This window comes from Phocoena phocoena, chromosome 15 (assembly GCF_963924675.1).
Source record: "Phocoena phocoena chromosome 15, mPhoPho1.1, whole genome shotgun sequence".
NCBI lineage: Eukaryota > Metazoa > Chordata > Mammalia > Artiodactyla > Phocoenidae > Phocoena > Phocoena phocoena.
The window spans coordinates 75,784,898-75,808,632 of NC_089233.1; the positions used below are offsets into that span (position 1 = coordinate 75,784,898).

The following is a 23,735-nucleotide window of genomic DNA, read 5'->3' on the forward strand; positions in this document are numbered from 1 at the left end:
TGTGATTTTAATTTTCATTTCCCTAATGACTAATGCTATGGAGCATCTTTTTATGTGCAATTACTGGCTATTCACATATACTCTTTTGTGAAGTGTCTGGGAGCAGGGGGTTGAAGGTGTTTTTTGTTTTTTGTTTTTGCGGTACACGGGCCTCTCACTGCTGTGGCCTCTCCTGTGGTGGAGCACAAGCTCCGGACACGCAGGCTCAGCGGCCATGGCTCATGGGCGCAGCCACTCGACGGCATGTGGGATCTTCCCGGACTGGGGCATGAACACTTGTCCCCTGTATCGGCAGGCGGACTCTCAACCACTGTGCCACCAGGGAAGCCCTTGAAGGTGTTTTTAAAGCTGCTAACATTGAGGTCCCCATGTGATACCCAAGCACAGATGTCAATTAGGCAGTTGCATGGTTAGTTTTATTTTTATTTTTTGGCCACGCCATGTGGGATCTTAGTTCCCCAACCAGGGATCAAACCTGCTCCCCCTGCGTTGGAAGCACAGCATCTTAACCACTGGGCTGCCAGGGAAGTCCCAGGCAGTTGGATATTAGAGGCTAGACTTCAGAGGAAAGGTCCAGGTTGGCGATGTAAATTCAGGAGTTGTCAACTTATCGGTGTTTTGAGTCGCGAGACCAGATGAGACCAGTAAGGGAGAGTGTGTGGGCAGAGAAGAGGCCAGATCTGGGTTTGGGGGCACTCGATTAATCTGAAGCCAGAAGATGAGCAAAAACCACTCAAAGCAACTAAGAAGGAGTGGCTGGTGAGGTAAGAGGAGGAGGAAGAGAAGAAAGTGTTTCCTGGCAGGCAACACTATAGTGGCTGGCCTCCAAAGATGGCCCGTAGAGAACCACACACTCTGCTCTTCACACTCCGGTGTGGCCCCTCCCACTTTCATTTCTGGGCTGACCCTGCGAAACCAACAGAATGGAGTAGAAGTGACGTGCCTGACATCTGAGGTTGTAAGAAGCCCTGTAGCTTCCACCTTGGCTTTTGGAACATTGCTCTGGGATAAATTAGTTGCCATTGAAGAAGTTTGGCTGTGAGACTACCATGATGGGAGGAAGCCCAAGCTAGCCATGTGAAAAGACAATATGGAGAGAAAAAGATGGCCCGCTAGTCCTTGGTTGTTCCAACCGTCTCAGTCGAGGCAGCAGACAGGTGAGTGAAGAAGCTGCTTTGGATGTCTGGCCCAATCAAGCCTTGAGATGACTTCAGCAGTAGCTGCTTATTTATTTATTTGTTTGTTTGTTTGTTTATTTTAGCAGCTCACGGGATCTTAGTTCCCTGACCAGGGATTGAACCCGGGCCCCCTGCAGTGGAAGTGCGGGGTCCTAATGGGACCACCAGGGAATTCCCAGCAGCAGCTGCTTTCTCACTGCAGTTGCATGAGAGACCCCAAGTGAACTACCGAACCAACCCACAGGACTATGAGTGATAATAATAAATTGTTGTTTTAGGACTCTAAGTTCTGGGGCAGTTCGTTATGCAGCAGCAGATAACTGAGACAGACGTGAGCAGTGAAGGGAGACTGAGAAGCCCCCCTGCCCCCACCCAGAGCCCAGTAGCCTTCAGCCCAGACCCATGGAGAGAGGGGTGTTCCGCCTCAGCTGGACGGCTCTCTGCATTCTGATGGGTCCCCCCTCCCTGCTAAGAGGAGAATAAGCTTCTCTTTGTGTCCACAGATGTGGCATCTGCCAAGAACCCCACAGCCCCCAGGGCCCTTACAAAAGGACAACAAGGGAGATTTTCTGGGAACTGGGTCACCAGTTACTTGGATGCTTCAAACCTGGCAGGACAGAAAGAAACCAGATAAAGAAGGCTGGAAACTACAGGAAGCCCCTGGTCCTTGTCAAGGGGACATGCCATGGTCAGGAGTGGTTGCCTGCCCCCAACTGACCCTTACATCAATAGAGACCACCTTTCTCTGTTTCTGTATCTCTTTCTTCTTTTTTCCTTTCTTTCTTTTTTCTTGGTAGTTAAAGCATTTGTAAATCAATATTTTATATATATGTAATATTGTTACATACATATAATATATATTTTATTATATATATGTAATTAAAAGCCACCATCCCATTCTACCCTTCCCACACCCTATTCAGTTCTCTAGGGGCAATCACTTAACTTTTTTTTCTTTTTTCACATTTATTTGAATAGGTAATATGGGCATGATGTAAAAATTTCAAAAGGTACCACACAGCAGCTCCTCTCTCCAAAAGCAATTACTCCTACCAGTTTAGTACATCTCCTTACAGAGATATGCTATGCATATGTCAGCATATGATATAAATATTCTTTAAAATAAAGCAGAGATGGTAACAGGCTACAAACACTGTCACACACCTTGCTTTTTCACCTAATAATGTATCTCCAAGATCTTCTGTATCAGTACATAAACAAGTGCTTTGTTATTTTAGGAGACTGCATAATATCCCATTGTAGGGATATTAACCAGCCCCTATGAGGGACAGTGAGGTTGATGGCAACTTTTTTTTTTTTTTGGTACGCGGGCCTCTCACTGTTGTGGCCTCTCCCGTTGCGGAGCACAGGCTCCGGACGCGCAGGCTCAGCGGCCATGGCTCACGGGCCCAGCCGCTCCGCGGCATGCGGGATCTTCCCGGACCGGGGCACGAACCCGTGTCCCCTGCATCGGCAGGCGGACTCTCAACCACTGCGCCACCAGGGAAGCCTGATGGCAACTTTATGATATTATAGTGAAGCAGCAAAGAACCTTGTACTCTCATTTTCCTGCACACATGCCTCTACCTGTAAGGATTCCTGAGTCCAAAGATACACACTTTTGTTAATTTTGATAGATATTGATGGACTGTCTTCCAAAGAGACTGTGCTGATGTACTTGTCCACCAACTTCATACTCAATATCCTTTCTCCATACCCTCCCCAATTCTATTCAAAGAGAAATCAACATTTTTGATTTTCCCTATTTGGTAAGAAATGGTATCTCTGTACTTTTACATTTGAAATGTCTTATTAGGAAGTTTGACTATCTTCACATTCTTAGTTGGCATGGCAACTGTGTCTCGCCCTTGTAGCTATTTCTTCTCGTTGTTATTTCCATAGACCTAAATAATGTACTCATGTGGACATTTGTTGATTTATCAGCTTTAGACATTATCTATTGAGTTTTGCTCCAATAAATGAGGATTTAGCGCACTTACAGTATCCTCTGTCTTACACGTCCTCTCTCTTTCCAACCTTCCTTCCTTCTCATTCTATTTATGGAAAAAAATATTATCGGCTTTCCACTTATGGTAGTGATATGTTTTCTTTTTAAATAGACTTTATTTTTAAGAGCAGTTTTAGACACAGTCAAATTGAGCAGAAAGTACAGAGTTCTCATAAACTCTCTGCTCCCCACCCCTGCTCAGCCCCTCCCCCATCAACATCCCCCACCAGAGTGATCCGTTTGTTGCGATAAATTGAAGCTACATCCACACAATCTTATCACCCACAGCCCATGGTCTATGCTACGGTTCGCCCTTGGTGTTGTAAGTTCTATGGGTTTGGACAAATGTATAATAACATATACCCATCAGTATGGTACTATACACAGTATTTTCACTCTACTAAAAATTCTCTGTGCTCCACCTATTCAGCCCTCTTTCCTCCTTAATCCCTGGCAACACTGATCTTTTTACTGTCTCCATGGTTTTGCCTTTTCCAGAATGTCATATAGTCGGAATCATACAGTATGTAGTCTTTTCAGATTGACTTCTTTCACTTAGTAATATGCATTTAAGTTTCTTCCGTGTGTTTTCATGGCTTGATAGTTCATTTCTTTTTAGCGGTGATTTATATTCCATTGTCTGGATGTACCACAGTTTATCCATTCACTCACTGAGGGACATCTTGGTTGCTTCCAAGTTTTGGCAATTATGGATAAAGCTGCTATAAACATCCATGTGCAGGTTTCTGTATGGACATAAGTTTTCAACTCATTTGGGTAAATACCAAGAAGCACGATTGCTGGCTTGCGTTGTAAGAGTGTATTTAGTCTTGTAAGAAACTGCTAAACTGTCTTCCATAGCGGCTGTACCATTTTGCATTCCCATCAGCAATGTACGAGAGTTCCTTTTGCTCCACATCTTCACCAGCATTTGGTGTTGTCAGTGTTCCAGATATTGGCCATTCTAACAGGTGTGTAGTGGTAGCTCATAGTTTTATTTGCATTTCCCTAATGACATGATGTGGAGCATCTCTTCATATGCTTCTTTGCCATCTGTATTTCTTCTTTGGTGCGTGGCTGTTTAGGTCTTTGGCTCATTTTTAACCCAATTGTTTGTTTTCTTGTTGAGTTTTGAGAGTTCTTTGCATGTTTTGGCTAATAGTCCATTTTCAGATGTGTCTTTTGCAAATATTTTCTCCCAGCCTGTGGCTTGTCTTCTCATCCTCTTTTTTTTATTATACTTTTCTTTTACTTATTTATTTTATTTTCCTTTTTTGTTTTTGGCTGTGTCGGGTCTTAGTTGCAGCACACAAGATTTTTCTTTGTGGTGTGTGGGCTTCTCTCTAGTGGTGGCGTGCAGATTTTCTCTTCTCTAGATGTGGTGGCACAGGCTCCAGGGCGTGTGGGCTCTGTAGTTTGCGGCACGCAGGCTGCCTCAGTGAGGCACCAGAGGTCAGTAGTTGTGGCACGTGGACTTAGCTGCCCCAAGCATGTGGGATGTTAGTTCCCCCACCAGGGGTCGAACCCACGTCCCCTGCATTGGAAGGCGGATTCTTAACCAGTGGACCACCAGGGAAGTCCCTCTTCTCATCCTCTTGAGTGATACAGGTTTTTAACAAATAAATCATTTAAAAATTTTAAAAATGGGTCAACTTAAGGATAAATATTCAGGAAATGATAGTTAAAGTGGTAGGAATATAGCAAAAAAGGAAGGTGTATCCAAGGGACTCGGGCAATACTGACGATACACAAAGGGCCTGGTACACAGCCTGGCTCTCAAGCTGCTTACCTGGCAATTATTATGCCCGTTATTACTATTTAAATAATATTGGCAGCTATTGTTGCTCTTATAATTATGGCATAGCGGCTATTACTGTTATTAGTGCTATAACAATACACTGTTATCTATTATAATGCATTGTTTTGATGAAGCGCTGTATCGCTTCTAACTCCCTGGAACCTGGGGGCAATGGGATACGCTGCAAAGTTGCTGCGGTTATTATTACTATTATCTTGATATTTCACCGCCTCAAGCCGCGCAAAGTTTTTATAGGACGAATGGGGGTGGATAACAGTTCCGTGACAGGTAGGAGGTGGGTCTGGGGAGGGGTCGGGCCAGGAGCCTCCGCCCCACAATGGGGCGGGCCGCTTAGGGTCGGTCCCGGTCGGCCTGCGGTCCCCAGCCTGAGCCCGGCTATGGCCCCGCGCGGCGCGGCGCCGATCCTGCCGCTGGCGCTCGCTCTGACCGCCGTGGCCGCGGTGTCCTGGGCACGGGGACCGTCGGGCACGCTCTGGTCCCGGCAGGGCTGCGCCGCGCTGGGCCGCTGCTGCCCGGGCCGTGACCCGACCTGCGCGGCCCGCGGGCCCCCTCGCTGCTTCTGCGATCAGGCGTGCAGAGAGGTCCGGGACTGCTGCCCCGACTACGCGCGGGCCTGCCCAGGTGCGCCCCCGGGAGCACGTGGCATGGGCGGAGCTCCCAGCGCGGAGGGGAGCAGGGTACCGGGGTGCGACGGTACAAGGAAGAGAGGAAGCCGCCCTCGGAGGGGGTTCTGGACCTGGAGGGGCGCAAGAGCAAGGGGGACGGGGACGCTCAGGACACCAGGCGAAGAGTGGGGCTGGAAAGGTGCGCGCGGAGAAAGATGCTCGGGCGGGCATGGACGCCGCTGCGCGAGTCTGGGGGAGGGGGCGGAATGGAGACGGATGCGAGGAGAATAGAGGGGCGTTTGGGAGGAGAGGGTGCGAGAGGCCTCCCCTCGCGCGGGACTTGGGAGGACCGCGCGAGGATGGAGGGCTCGTGGAAGAGGCGCGCAAGCCAGGAGCTCGGGTGAGGGACGCGGGGGCCCCAACAGAAATAGGCTCGTGCGGGCACTGAGGGGTGCAAGAGAGGAGCGGGCAAGAGAGAGCAGGGGGCGCACTCGCTAAGGAGGGTGCACGCGGCTGGAAGGGGTAAGAGGGAGGAGGGGGCGTATGCGATCATCAGGGCTCGTGAGGCGTGGAGGGGTTGCGAAGGCGCAGAGGGCGCTTGGGTGCCAGATTTAGCAAATAAAAATCCAAGATGCCCAGTTAAACTTAAATTTCAGTTAAATAACAAATACTTTTAAAGTGTACGTATGTCCTCAATATTGCACAGGCCATACTTATATTAAAACTTATTATTTTTCTGAAATTCAAATCTAACTGGCCGTCCTGTATTTTATCTGGCAACCTTAGCTGGCGGAAGGGCGTGGGGCATAGGGACTGCGAGTGGGATCACGCACCACATCGCGGGCAGGGAGGTCACAAGGCAGATGGAGGGGGTGTTGAGAAGCCGAGAGAAAGGCTGAAGCCTGGAGAGGGTTTGGAGTGGAGGGACGCTGAGAGCCGAGAGAGGAAACGGGCTGGGTGGTCCGGGGAGGGGCGGAAGAACTGGGTGTGTGTGTGGAACAGGTTAAAACTTAGGTGAATGAGTGGGGGGGGGGGGAGGTGTGAGGGGGTTGGGATGGGATGTACTGATCCCTGGGCAAGTAAAGTCCGGGCACTGGTCCTAGTGCCGGCCGTGGCCACCGAACCAGGGTCTAGGTCATTCCCTCTAGAGACCCCTGCCAGAGTGGTATCCACCAGGCGTTGAAATTAGGGTCCACTTTTGTTGAGCCCCCAGTGGGGAGGACTCCATCCTTTTTAAATTCCAGGAATAACCTTTTCACACCCATTGGACACAAAAATCTAAATCCTGTCACCTTGTCAAGCGGATATGATCTAACTTTCCTTTGTCAGGGAGAAGAGTGATTGATTGGAGCCCTCTACCTGGAGATATCAGGAACTTATATTTAAATGAAGGCAGCTTTAAAACAATTCAAAATTGAAGGGATCCAACATTTATTGATCACCAACCTACTCTGTGGGCTGGGTCTCTCATCCAACCCGATTACTGTCTCACAGCACTCTGGGGCTCTGGTCTTTAATAATGTCCCTACTCAGCAGATGGGAAGAGCGTGGCTCAGAGAGGAGCGGGCTTTGGCCAGCCAAGGTGATCCAGTAGGATTTGGACCTGGCGATCCCCTTTCTTCTAGCCCCTTGCTGCTCCTCACAACTTTGAGTGGCAAATGGTGGAAATTCAGGTAGCAGAGACGAAAAAGTAATTTTGGATGTGCTGTCTTCCCAAATCATAGCAAATGAGACTCCCCCAGATTAAACTTGCAGAAGGACTATCTTGGGAATGCTTTTGTACTCATCTGCTTCTGTGCAGAGACTGCATGCAGCCGTGTGGCCATCAAGAGTGTAGGGCTGAGGCTCTCAGTACAGCTGCACCCACAGGGGCTTCCCTGTCACACGGCAGGAGTGGGGACCCAGGAAGGGAACCAGGTGGAGGGATCAGTGATACTTTCCCACGGTTTGATCCACGCTGACAGAATCACACGATGTTATCAGCTCCCCGGGGGTTCCCGTTACATAAAGAGCTTGGGCTGGTGGGCCCAGCAGCCTCAAAGCTTTGCCCACCTCTTTGTTTTGCTCCTTTGGGAAGATGTCAAAAAGGCAGTAGGTCTAGGACCTGCCCCCTTGTCTAGGCTGGGCAGAGCTGAGGTCTTATGAATAGACCTGGGAAAAGTTCACTTTTCCACCTCCCAGGGGAGCAGAGCAGAAGGGGACATGGGGACCAGTTAGGAGGCAAGATATGTTTTGTCATGAGTGATTTAGGCGATAAAGTTGACTAACTTCAGGAATTGATTGTGGTAGAGGGAGGTGTTGAGGACAGCTTAAAAACAAACAAACAGGGCTTCCCTGGTGGCGCAGTGGTTGAGAGTCTGCCTGCCGATGCAGGGGACCGGGTTCGTGCCCCGGTCCGGGAGGATCCCATATGCCACGGGGCGGCTGGGCCCGTGAGCCATGGCCGCTGAGCCTGCGCGTCTGGAGCCTGTGCTCCGCAGCGGGAGAGGCCACAGCAGTGAGAGGTCCGTGTACCACAAAAAACAAACAAACCACTAACATTTACTGAGTACTTATTACCTGCTGGGGAGGTACTGTTTTAGGTGCTTTAAATAAATTGTCTCCTTTAAGCCTCATAACAGCCCGATGGAATAGATAGTGTTATCACGCCCATTTTACAGATGAGGCACGGAGACATGGAGAGGTAGTGAGCTACTCTGACTTGCCCAGCTATTAAGCAGTAAATCTAGGATTTGAACGCCAGCAGTCTGGCTCCAGATCACAATACCATATGGTTGCTTGAGGGTGGGAGGACTTCAGCCTGTCGCAGGAGGGAAGCTCGAGCCCTCAGGTGAAACAGGAGCCCTTGACCTTGCCCACCTTCAGTTCAATTACATTGCTGGCCACCTGCTATGTGCCCAGCTCAGCTGAGACCAGTGGGGGCCAGAAAGATGGGACTCTGGTCCCCCTCAAGCTTATATTCTATTTATGGGCGACAGGTTGGCTTGCTCAGTTAGAGCAAGCGGAGGCTTGGAAATGATTGGTGAGGATGGGGTGGGGTCAGGAAGAGGGTGGGTCTGGAGCGGCTAGTAAAACCTTAAAGGATGGACACCATTACTTCATGTTTTTCAAGTTCCTTACTGAATGTTTTCAAGTATTTTATGCTCCTTAATTCTTACTTCAACCCTGTAGGGATCAAAGTCCCTACTTATGCACTTATGTGTTCATTGTGCTAGTCAGTACTCTGAGGGTTGTGACACAACTCGTATTACTTAAGCTAATAAGGGGATGTATTGGGACAGGTAACTGAAAAACAATCCATGGATTCTGACTTCAGGCATGGCTGGATCCAGGGACTCCAAGGATGTCATCGGGACTCTCTTTCCACCTCTCAGCTCTGCTTGTGTTAGTTTCAATCTCAGGCATGCTGTCACCGAGTGTTGATAAAGACAGTACCTAGTAGCTCCAAACTGGTGTCCCTAGTGGAATGAGAGATCCTTTACCTAGTTACTCCAGCCAAACTCCTAGGGATGGTTCTCATAGGCCCAGTTTGGGTTGCATGCTCATCCACGATCCAATAAATCACTGAGTCTAGGGAGAAGGAATATGTCAACTGGTCATGTCTGGGTCACATATGTACCCAATCCCAGGATTGAGAAGGTGAGGTCAGCCCTACCCAAACTATGTGGACTGAGAGTGGGGAGGGTTGCTTCCTCAAAAGAAAACCGAGGCGGTGTTACCAGAAGATAGGGGTAAGGAGTCTGGGAGGGCAGAAATGACAGCTGCCCACTTCCAGCTGTAGCGGCCCCTGCATTTCAGGGAACTCGAAGTAAAAGTGTGCTGAGACATCAAACAGGAGGAAGAGGAGGCAGGGGGTGATTGTGGATGCACTGGGGAAACACATTTTTAGCGCTAGTGTTTACAAAAGACCTTTTGTGAAAACACCTCAACAGGAGATGGAAACCAGTAAAGGATTTCAGGTGACAGGTCAGAACTGCATTCCAGAAAAATCCTTTTGCTAGACAGTGAGGAGGATGGACAGTCAGGGGGCTGGGCAGTGAGGTTCAGAGAAAAAGGTCGGGTTTGAATTGTCCAGAAAGGCATTTCCTGCTGAGCCTGGGCCTGTTGGCGGCAGGGCAGAGGGATCCAAGGGGACTGTGGGAAATTCAGCCTGGCTCCAGCAGGCTCTGCTGACATGATGTTATCTGGGTCTCCAGGGCTGGAAGAGCAACCTTAAAAGCTCCTCGCATCTCCCTCTTTTTCAGATGCACTGATAAGCTAGAATTTCTATCTCCTTTACTCAGAAAAAGGTGGGATGGCCTTTGTTTTGAGAAACACTGCCACCTGGTGGTACCTTTCTGGAATGCCAACTTGCGGTCACATTTCCTTTGTGGTCGTTAAGGCACAGTTTGCTCATTCAGAATTCACTGACTCTTTATTTACTGGGTCCCTATGTGTCAGGCACTGTGTTTGGTCCTGGAATTCAGCAGGGAACAAGGCCCCTGCCTCCACAGAGCTGACATTCTAGTTGAGGAGGCTGACAAGATATGAATAATCACATTCCCTTGGTCCGGCTGCCCAGCCAGTGCCTGAATCTGGGCTGCCATCTCCTTGTCAGTTGTCCAGCCGCTCTGTGAACACTGACACTAAACTCACTTTTTCTAGTAGATTTTTTTCTTTTCTTTTAAAAAAATATTTATTTATTTATTAACATTAAATAATATTATTTAATATTAAGAGCAGGTTGCACCTGGTCTTAGTTGTGGCTTGCTAGCTCCTTAGTTGCAGCAGGTGGGCTGCTTAGTTACAGCATGCATGTGGGATCTAGTTCCTTGACCATGGATCGAACCCAGGCCCCCTGCATTGGGAGCACGGAGTCTTAACCACTGCGCCACCAGAGATGTCCCCACTAGCAGATTTTTCTATTGTAGATTATACTCTCTCACCTGGACAACTGCAGTAGCTGTTTTATTGGTTTCCCTGATTCTGCCCTGACCCCCATCCGGCAGCTAGAGACATCCTATTAAAACCTTAATAGTGATAATGTCACTCCTCTGCTCAGAACTTGGCAGTGGCTTTTCTTCATGCTTTGAATAAAGTCCAAGTTCCTTACAACAGTCATCAAGGCCCTGTATGCTATCACTGCCCGCCTCTGTCTGACATCACTTCCTGCCACTTTCCTTCCTGCTTTTTATGCTCTAGCCACACTGGCCTCCTCGCTGTCCCTCCAGCATCTAACCAGGACTCTGCCTCAGGCCCTTTGCACTGCCTGTTCCCTCTGCCTGGAACATCTCCCCTCAGATACCTACACAGCTCCCTCCCTTACCTCCTCAGATGACCTCTGTCATGGAGGCCCCCCTTGACCCCTCTATCTAAAACAGTTTCTTGTTGCCCTGCACCTGCCACTCTTATCCTTCTTTGGATTTTCTCAGAGCATGGGTTGCTAGTTGAAATTACCTCATATATTGTATTGTTTCTTGTCTGTTTCCCCTACTGAATGTCAGCCCCTCCAGGGCAGGCGCTTTTTCTGCTTTGCTCCTCTGTGTTCCCGGCACCCGGGCCAGTGCTTGGCATATAGTAGGCCCCAAATAGCTGTTGAATAAATGCAGAGTCCCCTGTTGTATTGAGTGTTTTCTATCTTCCTAGTGCTGCACATCTGTCATTGCACCAATTCTGTGAGACTATAGCTGGAATCCAAGCTTGTGTGACTCCAGCGTCTTGTCTTGACTTAGACTTTCAGCCTCCTTAAGCTCCACTTGCCTCTCCTGTGAGATGGATTTGACAATAGCGCAAATACATACATACATATATATATATATATATGTAGGAGTTGGGGTTCTGGCGAGTGACAGGCGGTACGCCCAGAAGAGTTGAATGGAACATAATTTGACAAGGGTTCCATTCGCTATGGTGTGGGCAGGGAGGAGTGGTGTTATAGGAGCTTGGTGAGGGCAGGATCCATGGCTGAGGGGCCCCTCCATACAGGACTGAGGGTAATCACTGGCTAAACTCAATCACTGGCCAGGGGGCCTCTCTGATGCACAGGCTTCCCTGCGGGGCAGAGAGCACAAAGAAGGACCCTGAAGTTGTTGTGAGGATTACATGAAGTCCGGGACTTGACCTGCCTGGTCCAGCAGCAGTGACATAATTGACATCGTTATTAGGTGGGTGTTGAAAGCAATAGATGATTGTTCAGCTGTCGTACTTTATTTCCTCCTTCCCTCCTTCCCCTGAGCATTTCAACTCTGCTCAGAGTTGAGAGCCATGCAAGGAGTATGTGACTTCCTGAGGTGCCAGAAGCAACACTGTCTGTGTTTACAACACAATCACCTCCTTCCCTCAGTTCAAGAATGTACACTTTTTTTTTCTTCGCATTTTCAAGTTGCTGAACTAGGATATGTCTCATAGCTGGTGAATGTTTGTCATGAGGACAGACCCGGTCTTTCTTGTTCCCAATGGTGTCTCCAGCACCTAGGACAGTGCCCAACTCACAGGAGATGCTCGGTAAATGTTTGTGGAATGAGTGAACTAATTCTGACAGCAGTAGTGCCCTGTGTGTTCACAAGTGTCTGTGTGTGTGTGTGTGTGTGTGAGAGAGAGAGAGAGAGAGAGAGAGAGAGAGTGAGAGTGACTGTCAAGGCCTGTCAAGAAACGCTTGACAATTTCTTTTTTTTTTTTCTTTTTTTAATAATTAGTTAGTTAGTTAGTTTGGCTGCACTGGGTCTTAGTTGTGGCACGCGGGATCTTCTAGTTGTGGCATGAGAGCTCTTAGTTGCAGCATGCGGACTTAGTTGCAGCATGCATGCGGGATCTAGTCCCCGACCAGGGATCAAACCCGGGCCGCCTGCATTTGGAGCATTCAGTCTTACCCACTGGACCACCAGGGAAGTCCATGGCTTGACAATTTTTTGTCAAGAAATTCTCTCCCTGGGGAAAGTCTGAAGATCCCACGTTTTGGCCAGATGGCCTTCCCTGTCTGGTTTGGCCCAGTCCTGGTCTGGGACTGTGGACTTGGGTGAAGAAGCTGAAGGTCTCAAAGGCCACATCATCAGAAAATACCTACTCACTGGGCCCCTGACTGTGGTAGCACAGGGAGCATCTCATGGACATGGATGCCCAGCAACTTCCTTCTTTTTTTATGGTGAAATATTTCAGACCTAGCCCAATGTGGAGAGAACAATATAATAAACCCTCATGAAAAGCTAAGAAATAAGCCTAGATGAATACCACTGGAGCTTCTGCATTCCTGTCCTTTCTCCTCAGAGGTAACTGCTATGCTGAATTTGGTATTTATAATTCCTGCGGAGGGGTGTGTGTGTGTGTGTGTGTGTGTGTGTGTATATGTATATATACACACACACACACACACACACACACATATATTCAATGTATATAAACTATATACAGTCAGTTCTCATGATGGATGGTAGTCTATAAAATCCCCATGAACACTGAATTGACAAGTACTGAACCGTTGCTCCTAGGGGAAATATGTACACACCTATCTCACACAGATTATAATCTTAAATCCTAAAAACAACTCATTCTCATAGATTCTCTTTTAAAAAAGGGAAGAACAAGATTCAGAGGTGTTAGGTGACTGGCCAAGACTGCCCCACTAACAGGTGTCAGAGCTGGAATTCAAAGCCCGTCCTCCTGGTCCCGGAGCTGGAGCTCCTTGAACTGCACCACACAGCCACTGGCTCCATCCATCCAAGAAGGCAGATCATGGCCTCGTTTGACCTCAGCTGCAAATGTGCATGTTGGGTGACTCCGAATTTTTGCTGTTCTGCGTATGTCTGTGCATGACTACAAAAGCACCTCAAATATTGGTTCGGGGGTTACAAATCAATTTTTAGCAAATAGGTGAATTCACAAATAGCAAATCTGTGAATAGTGAAGATTGACATATATATACTTAGGTATGTATATCAATACAATATCATATATATGTGATATATACATATATAGTATCATATATATGTAATGTATATTACCTATATGAATTCTTAAACACTATATAGCACTCTTTCATTTTTAAGACTGTATCTAAATAGTATCACACCAGAAATAGCTTCTGCAAGAGACTTCTTTCCATCCACGTTGTTGCTAGTGTAGTCATGGTTCGCTTCACGGCTGCAGAGGAACAGCTAGTGTTTACTGAGCACTTGCTGTGTGCCAGGAGTTGAACGCTTTATACGTCACATCTGGTTGAATCCTCAAGGCCACACTATCAGGTGAACGCTATTCTTATACCCATTTGACAGGGGAAGAAACTGAGGCACAGGGAGGTGAAATCGGTTGCCATAAGTGCCTAGGAAATGTTAATTGGAGGAATGGGTGATGGAAACCACTGGAATGATCGCCAACAGGATGATGGGTAAATAGAACGTGGAATTCTAAGTTTAGGTAGATGTATACAAATTTATCATAGAGAAACTTTTAAGGCACATGTGGATTCAGGTTTGCAGAAGTTCTGGTGCTCACTGTGGTGTTTTGGGGGGTTCGGCTTGTGGGGAAGGTGGACGAGACCTGGCCGCTGCCCAAATTCCATAGCAGTTGTCCTTGGAGACGCCACCTTCTCTTCCAGCGGTCTCCTGCGTCGTGGCAGAGTGGAGCGGCTGGAGTCGCTGTGTCAAGCCCTGCCAGGTCTCTTACCGTCTCCGCCAAAGGCATGTCCTGCAGGAGCCAAGGAACGGGGGTGCTCCCTGCCCCCCACTGGAAGAGCGGGCTGGCTGCGTGGAGTACTGGAGCCACCAGGGTGTGGAGTGCCAACAGTCCTTGCGTGAGTTGGGGTGGCCTTGGGGGTGGCTGTCAGAGGGAAGAGGCTGGCCGGACCGCAGGGCCCTCCATAAGTTTCCGTGTGGGGTCTGAGTTTAGGGTGGGACTTTGTCTTCCTTTTCCCTCATCCCCCTCCTCACCCTCTGAATGAGGTAAGAAGCTCTGACTTCCTCTGGGCATCTCGATGTCTTCTTTCTACTCATCTCCCATTGTGAATCAGTCAGGGCTTTGTTTAAATGAAGATGACAGGAAACCCATTTTAAACTGACGTGAGCAAAAATGTGTGGCTCATGTAACTAACATCTCAGGGTCTGCATTCAGGCATGGCTGGATCTAGGAGCTCAAGCAATGTTGCCAGGAACCTATTTCCATCTCTCAGCTCTGTTTTCTAATGAGTTGGCCTCATTCTCAGGTAGGCATTCCCCCTGTAATGGTCTTTGATAGCTCTAGGCTTCCCTGCAACCAGCCTAGCAGCTGGAAGAAAAGGCCTCTTTCCCCTTAGTTTCAGCACATGTTCTTCGTTTCACCAAACCTTACCGCAGTGTCACCCTCCTGTTTTAAATTCTCCAATAGGTATCCCGCACCCTCGTGAAGCCCAAACTCATCATCATGGTCTACAAGCTCAAGTGCTCTGGCTCTTACCTCCTGTGACCTCACCTTCCTTCTTCTGTCTACATTTTAAAGGATCATTCTGTTCACTGTGGGGACAGGAGACTGAAAGGGGTCAGAGGGCAGTGGGGAGGCCAGGGAAGAGGTGACTGCAGTGGTGCAGGCAAGAGAGGAAGGTGTCTGGACCAGGATGGTGGCAGTGGGGTGATGAAAGAGGGAATGTCATTTCCTCTGCCTGAAATCCTCCTCCCTCTCCTTTGCCACCCACATCTAACTTGCCTGGTTCATCGCTTCCTGTGTAGATGTCAGTTTTCTCCAGGAAGATTTTCCTGACTGCCCCTACTACTGCCCCTACTATCTGCCGTGCACTTGGCCACATTACTTGACTCTGTGAGGCCAGTGTTACTATGCATTTTACAGAAGGGGAAACCAAGGCTCAGGGAGGCACAACACCTGCCCAAGATACATGGTTCATCGTGCATCATTTTATTCAACGCTGACAATAACCGTATGATATAGGTTCTAGTATTATACTCTTTTTTTTTTTTTTTTTTTGCGGTACGCGGGCCTCTCACTGTTGTGGCCTCTCCCGTTGCGGAGCACAGGCTCTGGATGCGCAGGCTCAGTGGCCATGGCTCGCGGGCCCAGACGCTCCGCGGCATGTGGGATCTTCCCAGACCAGGGCATGAACCCGCGTCCCCTGCATCGGCAGGCGGACTCTCAACCACTGCGCCACCAGGGAAGCCCTAGTATTATACTCATTTTGCTGATGAGGAGACTGAGGCTCTGAAAGGACCAAGATCACTGAGCTGTAAGAGGGGGAGCTGGAACCAGAATCTGGGCTTCTCTGGGGCTCTCCTCGCTGCTCTAGCCTACACCAAAAGCAGCACTGGATGTTGGAAGAGAAGAGAAAAGGGAAGTTGTGTATTAAGTGTGTTACCTTCTCTCGATCACAAGCATTAATTAGTTCAACACCATATCTTGGATTCAGCCCCATCACTCAGAATGGGCAGGGGTAGGGACGTCTTTGGGCTCTTTTTCCCCCTAAGGAATCACCAACCTCTCATGGACTGACCCTCAATTCTCCTCTGTGTTCTCCTCTGTCTGCTCCAGGAAGGAAGAGGCTTGGAAGTTGGCCCAACAAGATAATTTTATTAATTCATTTATCTGTCCATACCTCTGTCCCCCTTTTTTTCCATCCTTACATTTTCCCACCTATTCGTTCATCTATCCGTCTGGTTCTTTTATCCCTTCATCTGTCCATCGACCTATCATGTCTTCATCCATCCTTCTTTCCATTCATCATCTCTGTCTCTCCTTTTTTCCATCCTCCCATCTTCCCATTTACTCATCACCCATCCATTCTTCCTTTCTTATATCATTTCAGCCACCCATCCATCCATTCAGTTATCAACTCATCTCTTTTTTTCTCACTCACTCACTTATTCATTCATCAAAACCATTCATTTGAAGAACTTTTTATTGGGACTCACTATACAACCCATTGTGCTAGGCCCTGAATCTAAGAGATAATATGATCCTGCCTCCATCACTGCATAAGGGGTACTTGTGGGGACTATCTACCCAGTTACAAGACCCCACAGTCTCCTTAGGGCTACCACAGACATGACTCTGACACCAGGAGTACCTAATCGTGCTTCCTGTGGTGTCATAGCCTTGGGGGCGGTGGTGCTGGGCTACCTGACTCTGTTTTCTCCTTGGCCCACAGTCCCTGCTCTGATAACCACAGGCAGCTACGGGAAAGAACGAGAAAAGCGAGGTGTCCCCAAGAAGCAGGAGACAATAGGGTAAGTGGAAGCAAATGAACCCAAAGTCAAACTCAGATTTGTGAACATTTTTCCTTGGATTAGACTTTCATCATGTTTCTCTCTTCCTTTTTTTTTTTTGCGGTACATGGGCCTCTCACTGTTGTGGCCTCTCCCGTTGCGGAGCACAGGCTCTGGACACACAGGCCCAGCGGCCATGGCTCACGGGCCCAGCCGCTCCGCGGCATGTGGGATCTTCCCGGACCGGGGCACGAACCCACGTCCCCTGCACTGGCAGGTGGACTCTCAGCCACTGCGCCACCAGGGAAGCCCTCTCTCTTCCTTTAACATCTCCCCATTTCTTGTCCTGTTACATTTGTAAACCCATGAACATGAACTTTGAGTCCTTAATGCCTGGTCTCTATTCAGCTTCATTCACTTACTCGTTCACTCAGTGTTTATTGTTTATACGACAGGTATGTTTATGTTGTTTATATGCGTTAGGCCTTGGGTCTACAGCAAGGAAGAGAAAAGGACAGAAATACTTGTCCTCATGGAGTCTGCCTCACAGGAGGCAGACAATAAACAAACACATAGGCTGTCAAATGGTGCTAAGTGCTATGGAGAAAAATGAAGCAGGGAAGAGGGTGGATGTGCCAGGGACATCCTTGTTTAGAGGAACTAAGATATTGAAGAGGTTATCTGGGGGAAGAGCATGACTGGCAAAGGGACTAGCAAGTGCAAAAGTCCTGAGGCAGGACATGCCCGGTGTTCAGGCTGGAATTCAGGGAGAGTGAGAGAGAGTAGGAAATATGATATATTGGGGGGAGGGGGGTGGTCAGATCACACAGGGTCTATAGGCTGTGGTGGGAAGTTGGGTACTTTCTCTGCATGAGATGGAGTCATGGGAGGGTTTTGGGCAGAGGAATGACAGGATCTGACTTAGGTTTTCACAGGGTCCCTTTGGATACTATTTGGAGAATGGATCGTAGAGAGGCAAGGAGGGAACCAGGGAGACCAATGCGGGGCCTACAGCAATGGTCCACATGAGAAAGGAAGGTGGTTTGGACCAGGGTGGTAGCCCTGTGCCTTTGAAGGGTGGATTTCAGGGACTGGAGTCAGTGTGTGGCTGATGGTGGTGATGAGGTCAAGCATCTAGGACAGTGCCTGGCACATGACAGATACTCAGCAAATATTAATTGAAAGAATAAGGTCTGAACTAAGGCAGTGCTAAGGGAGATGGAGAGGAGAGCTCTATTTGTTAGGATTCCTTTCACTGCAAGGCACAGAAACTCAGCTCAAACTGGCTCAGGTGAAAAGGAGAATTATTGGTTCCTATAACTGAGAGGGAAGTTTTGAAATAATATTACTTCAAGCATGAACTGGAGCCAAGAGGTCAAATATTATCAGGACTCCCTCTCCCCGTTCTGCCTTCATATACTGGCTTCATTCTCAAGCAGTCTCTCTCCCTGTAGTAGCCAAGATGCCCATGAGCAGCCCCACATCCTCCCAGCTTAGCAGCCCCAGCTGACGGGGTCCTTCCTCCCAGTCTCATTGTGTAATTTCTGGAGGAGGTTGATTGGTCCTACTTGGATTCTAGGCCCATCCCTGAACCAGTCACTGTGACCCAGATGATGGGACCTCTGATTGGTCAGTTTGAATCATCTGTCCACTCTAGGGGCAGGTATGGGGAGCCAGGACCAGGCATCCTGATTGATTGCCCCTCCAAGACCACATAGGGTGAGGACAAGAGTTCCCCAAATAAACCACCAAAAGGGCAAGAGAAAGAATGTTGGGAAGGCGAAAATTCCAATTATCACAGGCTTCTGGCAAGGACAGGTTCCTGAGGCGTTCTGGGGCAGCTGAGGGGAAAGGGCTCTGGGCCGGCTTTGGGCTGTTCCTGGAAGAAAACTGTCCACTCCTTGGGCTTCCCAGAGGCTGCAGCCACCAGGGGGCAGCAGCCCCTCACAATAACCTCCCGGGGTCCTTGACAAGCTGCATCTCTTGCAGCAGGGGGTGCCATTTACCACTACTTGTAGAAAAAGTTGGGTCGAAGTAAAATTTTAGCAAATTGGGTCTTAATTCAGATACTCCAGAATGGGACAGTTATTTAAATAATTCTTGCAGTGAATCTTTTCCGTAAAATAGGATCTTTTACGAAATGTGGTGGAGTGCTTATTGAGGCTTTTGGGGTTAGGCGGTTCCATTTTAGGCACTACCACTTATTAGCTGTGTGACTCTGGGCAAGTTATCTTTCTGCTCCTCAGTTTCCTAACCTGTAAGCTGGGGCCAAGATCTACCTTGCAGGGTTTCCCTATTCCATTGGACCAAATGATTCGGCAAATTTTTGTCGAGCCAGGTCCTAGTCTAGGACTTGGACACAACAGTGAACAAAACAGATACAAATTCCTGCCTTTGTGGAGCTGACATTACTGCGGGGGAGAGAGATGAGAAGTAAACGATATAATCTTTTGGATAAGGTGTTTGAAGAACTGGCCCATGGAAGCCCTCAATGATGTTAACTTGAAAAAGCAGGAGCCAAGTCTCATGGATGCAGATTGAGTTGCCCAAAAGGTTTCTTCTGTAGCAGGGAGACACTGTATCAACCTGAGCCTGCATAGGGCTAGGTACACAGTAGGTGCTCCATAAATGCTCACAGGTGTTTGGGGTGGTGTCTTCCTGTGTGGCTGCAGGTACTGTGTCCAGTTCCGGCTGGGGCCCGTTCCAGAGAGCTGCCAGCAGGTGAGGGCGCCCCATGCCCAGTGGACAAGGTATCTGACCCAGGGCCACACAGTTTGTGTGAGGTGTGAGTGGCCTGCCCAGGATGCCAGGAGCCGGCGCTGCTACGGGGATGGTGGAGGGGCCGGAGGGTAAGCCATGGGACTCGGGCATGGGGAAGTGCGACTGTAGAGCCTGGGGCCCCTCTGCAGCCTGAGAGATGAAGGTGCCCAGGCAGCGGGAGCCTGTTTCCTGGCCAGGGCAGGGCGCAGGAGGGTTCTGATCCCAGTGTCCGAGGAGGAGCAGCTCCTGCCATTTCCAGCTGTGTGACCTTGGGCGATCTCATAACCTCTCTGAACCTCAATTTCCTTATCTGAAAATGCAGATAATAAGAGGACCTCCTCATGGGGCAATGATGAAAGTGAAGTGAGATTGTGCAAGTTGAAGACTTAGCATAGCTCCTGACATCCAGAAAGTACTCAAGAAAAGGGAGCTGGTTTCATTGTTGAATCCTTACAATTCCCTTAAAAGCCAAGTTTGGTTACCCTCACTTTATAGATGGGGCAACAGAAGCTCAGAGAGGCATGGTGACTTAGTCAAGGTCACACAGGATTTGACCCAGATTTGGCTGTTATCATCCCCCTAGACTCCTCCCACAAGGGCAGATGTCTTGGAAAGCACTTAGCATTACAATAGTAGCTAAAGTTTATTGAGTGCCTACTATGTGCCAAGTCTTATTCTAAGCTCTATATTCATTCATTCATTCAGTACATATTTGTTGAGCACTTACCATTGAGCATGTGCCAGACAATGTTTTGGGTACTGGGGAGATGCAGTGAACAAAGGAGCTGTGGTCCTTCTCTTATGGAGACACATTCTGCTCTGAGGAGGCAGACATTAGGCAAGTAAATCTGTAATTTGTCAGATGGGAGATAAGTGTTAGGGAAAGTAAGCAGGATCGGGGAAGTTCTGGGGATTTTTTTTTTTTTTTTTAAGGAAGGTGACACTAAGGAGGTGACATTTGAACAGAGTTCGGAAGGAAATGAGGGAGGTAGACATGTGGAGGTTTGGGGGAAGGGTATTCCAGGCAGAGGGGCCAGCAAGTGTAAAAGCCCTGAGGCGGGAGCATGCCACCATTGAGGCTGGTGTGGAATGAGCAAGGGGGAGCGTGGAAGGAGGTGAGGACACATTGACGCACAGGATGCCCTTGAAACGTTCCACGAGCCCAAAGTGGATACTTTCAGGATCCTCTCCTTCTAGATGAGGAGACTGATTCACAAAGAGGTGCCCGAGGCCACACACCTAGCAAGTGGCAGAAACAGGCTTTGAACATAAATTGCTCAGACTCCTCGGCCAAGCTCTAAAGACAAGTCTAGACTGTTTTCCACTGACTGTGCTTTTCCATGCAGGGATTATTTGACTGTAGGAACAAGAGCTCTCTCTGGGGTCTCTCCAGGGAGTTCTCCCATGTCTAAGGATGTGAGTTTCCTGACTTTTAAAATTGAGCAGCCCTGCTCACTGTAAACCTAGAGCAGGGAATGTCAGTGCCTGTTGGGGTGTTAGGGACAGATGTATCAGAACGAGAGGCATTGGGACTGCACAGATCTGGGTTCAAATCCCACTTCTGGCCCTTACTAGGTATGTGACTCTGGGCAAACCCTTCTTACCCTGACAGTCCCCACCATTCAGATGGTGGGAAGGATCCTGAGCCCTTTGCACAGCACCTGGCTCCTCATAGATGCTTAGTAGTGGAAGCTGCTCTTGTCATGTTTAACCTATAAAATGGGTATAATAATATATGTACTTTGTGAAAATGACACGTGATAAATGTGATGAACCCGGCACATAGTAGGTGCCCAATAAATAAATGGCAGACAATAGGGAGGCCCTCTCAACCAACCTTCCTCCAACCTCTCCCCTCCACCACTTACTCGTCCTAGACCTGAGATTCTACCATTAGAGATTCATTCTTTGGACTAGATGCTCACTTATTAGAGCCTCAGTTTACTTATCCATCTTTGAATAAGCCTTTCTAGCCCTAAAACTCTGATTAATCCCAAACTTCTCTTTTTGGATGCAAATACTCCAGGAACATGGCACTTTGGTGAGGCTGAGATGAGGGTCGCAGGGACTGCTGCCTCTACCAGGCATGGATAGAGATGGAAAGCAGAGCCAGGTCTGTGCCAGGCAGGGGCATCTTTCTCTGCTCCCACCCCAGCCAGGCCAGGCTCACAGAACAGGTGACGGAAGGTCTGACTGGGGGCATGAGCTCACCAGGCAGGACTGGGCAGAGGAGGAGGATCAAAGTGAGGATGGAGGATCGAGCTGCCAGCCAGATTCTTTCCGTGGGCAGCTGGTGAGGGCGGGCATGCAAAGGGCCCAGCCCCGGGGAGGGTTAGCCTGCCATTTTGGGATTTTAGGACGGTTTATTTAGCATGAGAAGTGTCTCTGAGTTTGGGACAAGCAGAAGGAACACCTGCTATAGTCATGCACCTACTGTGTGCTGGGCACCAAGTGGGTGCTTTAGATGTGAGCTCCCACTCAAGCCTCACAAGCCCTGTTGAGACAAGGGACATTCATTCCATTTTATACACTGAGGATGGCAGTAACAATGGTAACTTTAAATGCTATCGTTTGTGAAGTGCCTATTAGGTGCGAGGCACTGTGCTTAGAAGCTTAGAACAGTGCCTGGCACATAAGACAATCTGTGTGTGTTATTATTGCCATTATTTGCATTTTTAAAAGATGTGAATTATACCTACAGAGAATTGGCTAAAACATATATGAACAGGTTAATAAATGTTTGCAAAGAGGACACGTCTGGGTAGTCACCACCCAGGCAAGGAACAGAACCTGGCTAGCCCCGCAGTCCCACCCCCAACCGCAGCCCCTCCCCTCCCCATAGAGGAGACCACCATCCTGACTTTTATGGTAATCCACTGTACAGTTTTCTTTATAGCTTTACGCAACTCGGTGCAGATCCCTAAACACTACAGTTTAAATTTCCCCCCCCAAACTTCACATATATAAAGTGGCACAGGATGTACCTTTTAGAATTCGACTTCCTTTGCTCGACATGCGGTTTGCAAGGTCCGTGCACGTGGCTGCCTTGTAGCACTGGATCGTTCATTCTTGTTGCTGAAATGGTTAGCTATTATTGTCATGATCATTTTTACTTTCTCTGCACACAGCATCTCATCAAACCCTCCCAACACTTCAGAGGGGTGGAGATTATAGTTATCTGTTATTCATTGAAGAGTCAGAGGCTCCTAGCAGCTGGGTCATGAACCTCCCCACCCCACCATTCCAAAACCTTTCTTAATCACTCCACTCTGTTGCCTCCCAACAGGAGGGAAAGTGGGGCGCAGGGAGGTTAAGGATGTCTTAGTGTCACCAGACCCTAAGAGCCAAGTCTGGATTGCCCCGGGTGGCCTCTAGGGTCAGCAGTTCTGCGGCCAGCCCAACTTCTTCATCAGCACAGCAGACACAGGGCCCAGTGCCCACACATGTTCAGGCTCCACAAAAATGCTTTAATTTTATCCTCTTAAAATTGGAAGAAATAAGATGTAATAGTAATGAAGATCTGATACTGACTCCAGCCCGGATTGTATTTATCTTTTTATAATGCAGTTGTAAACTTTGATTTAAAACATTTTTGCATGGAGAAGGGGCCCCCGAAAGCAAATATCCCTGGCGCCCAGGGGAGTCATGACGCCGCTGAAGCAGCCCCATGTCTTGCAGGCACCAGCTGTCGCTGTGGCAAGCAGCCGGCCACCCCCGGTGCCGAGGGACCTGGGAGAGGCTTGGGCAGCTCCGGGACTGTTCCTGCCCCGAGGTCCACAGCCTCGTCTTCCTCTAGCAGCGATGACCCCCGTCTGTCCAGAGCCCTTCTTTCCAAAGCCTCCCTGGGTGGCAGGGAAACCCCCAGGGCTTGGGATCCTCCAGGACGAGGGAGTGGGGAGAAACCTGCACATTTGAGACTGAAGGAACAAGCCTTGTCCTTATGCTGACACTGAAAATAGCTTTATGTTTCCACTGGGTGCCAGCTGAGTCACAGCCTTACTGCCATCTCCCTCTAGTTCAGGGCTTCCCAAATTTCATCTCCTAAATACACCCTTCTCCATTTCGCCCTATTTTCCTTACCTGTACCTTTTTCTTTTTGACACCCCACCTCACTCATCCTTTTTTTTTTTACTTAAATAAATTTTTTTATAAAGGAAGCTTATACTTACATATATGTGTATAAATAGGAAATGTTTTTTTTAAAAAAAA

The 23,735-nt window shown here is 48.6% G+C and overlaps 1 protein-coding gene across 1 annotated transcript; it reads left to right on the plus strand.

Annotated features, from left to right (window-relative positions):
* The first annotated feature begins 5,382 nt into the window (after positions 1–5,382).
* LOC136135434 (somatomedin-B and thrombospondin type-1 domain-containing protein-like) lies at positions 5,383–23,322 on the plus strand. Its single transcript, XM_065893309.1, has 5 exons — positions 5,383–5,626; positions 14,180–14,374; positions 16,709–16,787; positions 19,439–19,615; positions 23,205–23,322. Exons 1-5 carry the CDS (start codon positions 5,383–5,385, stop codon positions 23,320–23,322), a joined length of 813 nt encoding a protein of 270 aa, XP_065749381.1.
* The last annotated feature ends 413 nt before the right edge of the window (positions 23,323–23,735 follow it).

Excerpts from the sequence above, each read along its gene's own strand:
- LOC136135434 (XM_065893309.1), top strand. The coding sequence starts at position 5,383 with ATGGCCCCGCGCGGCGCGGCGCCGATCCTGCCGCTGGCGCTCGCTCTG. Across the intron at positions 14,375-16,708 it reads GGAGTGCCAACAGTCCTTGC|TCCCTGCTCTGATAACCACA; the intron begins GTGAGTTGGGGT and ends CTTGGCCCACAG. Across the intron at positions 16,788-19,438 it reads AAGAAGCAGGAGACAATAGG|GTACTGTGTCCAGTTCCGGC; the intron begins GTAAGTGGAAGC and ends GTGTGGCTGCAG.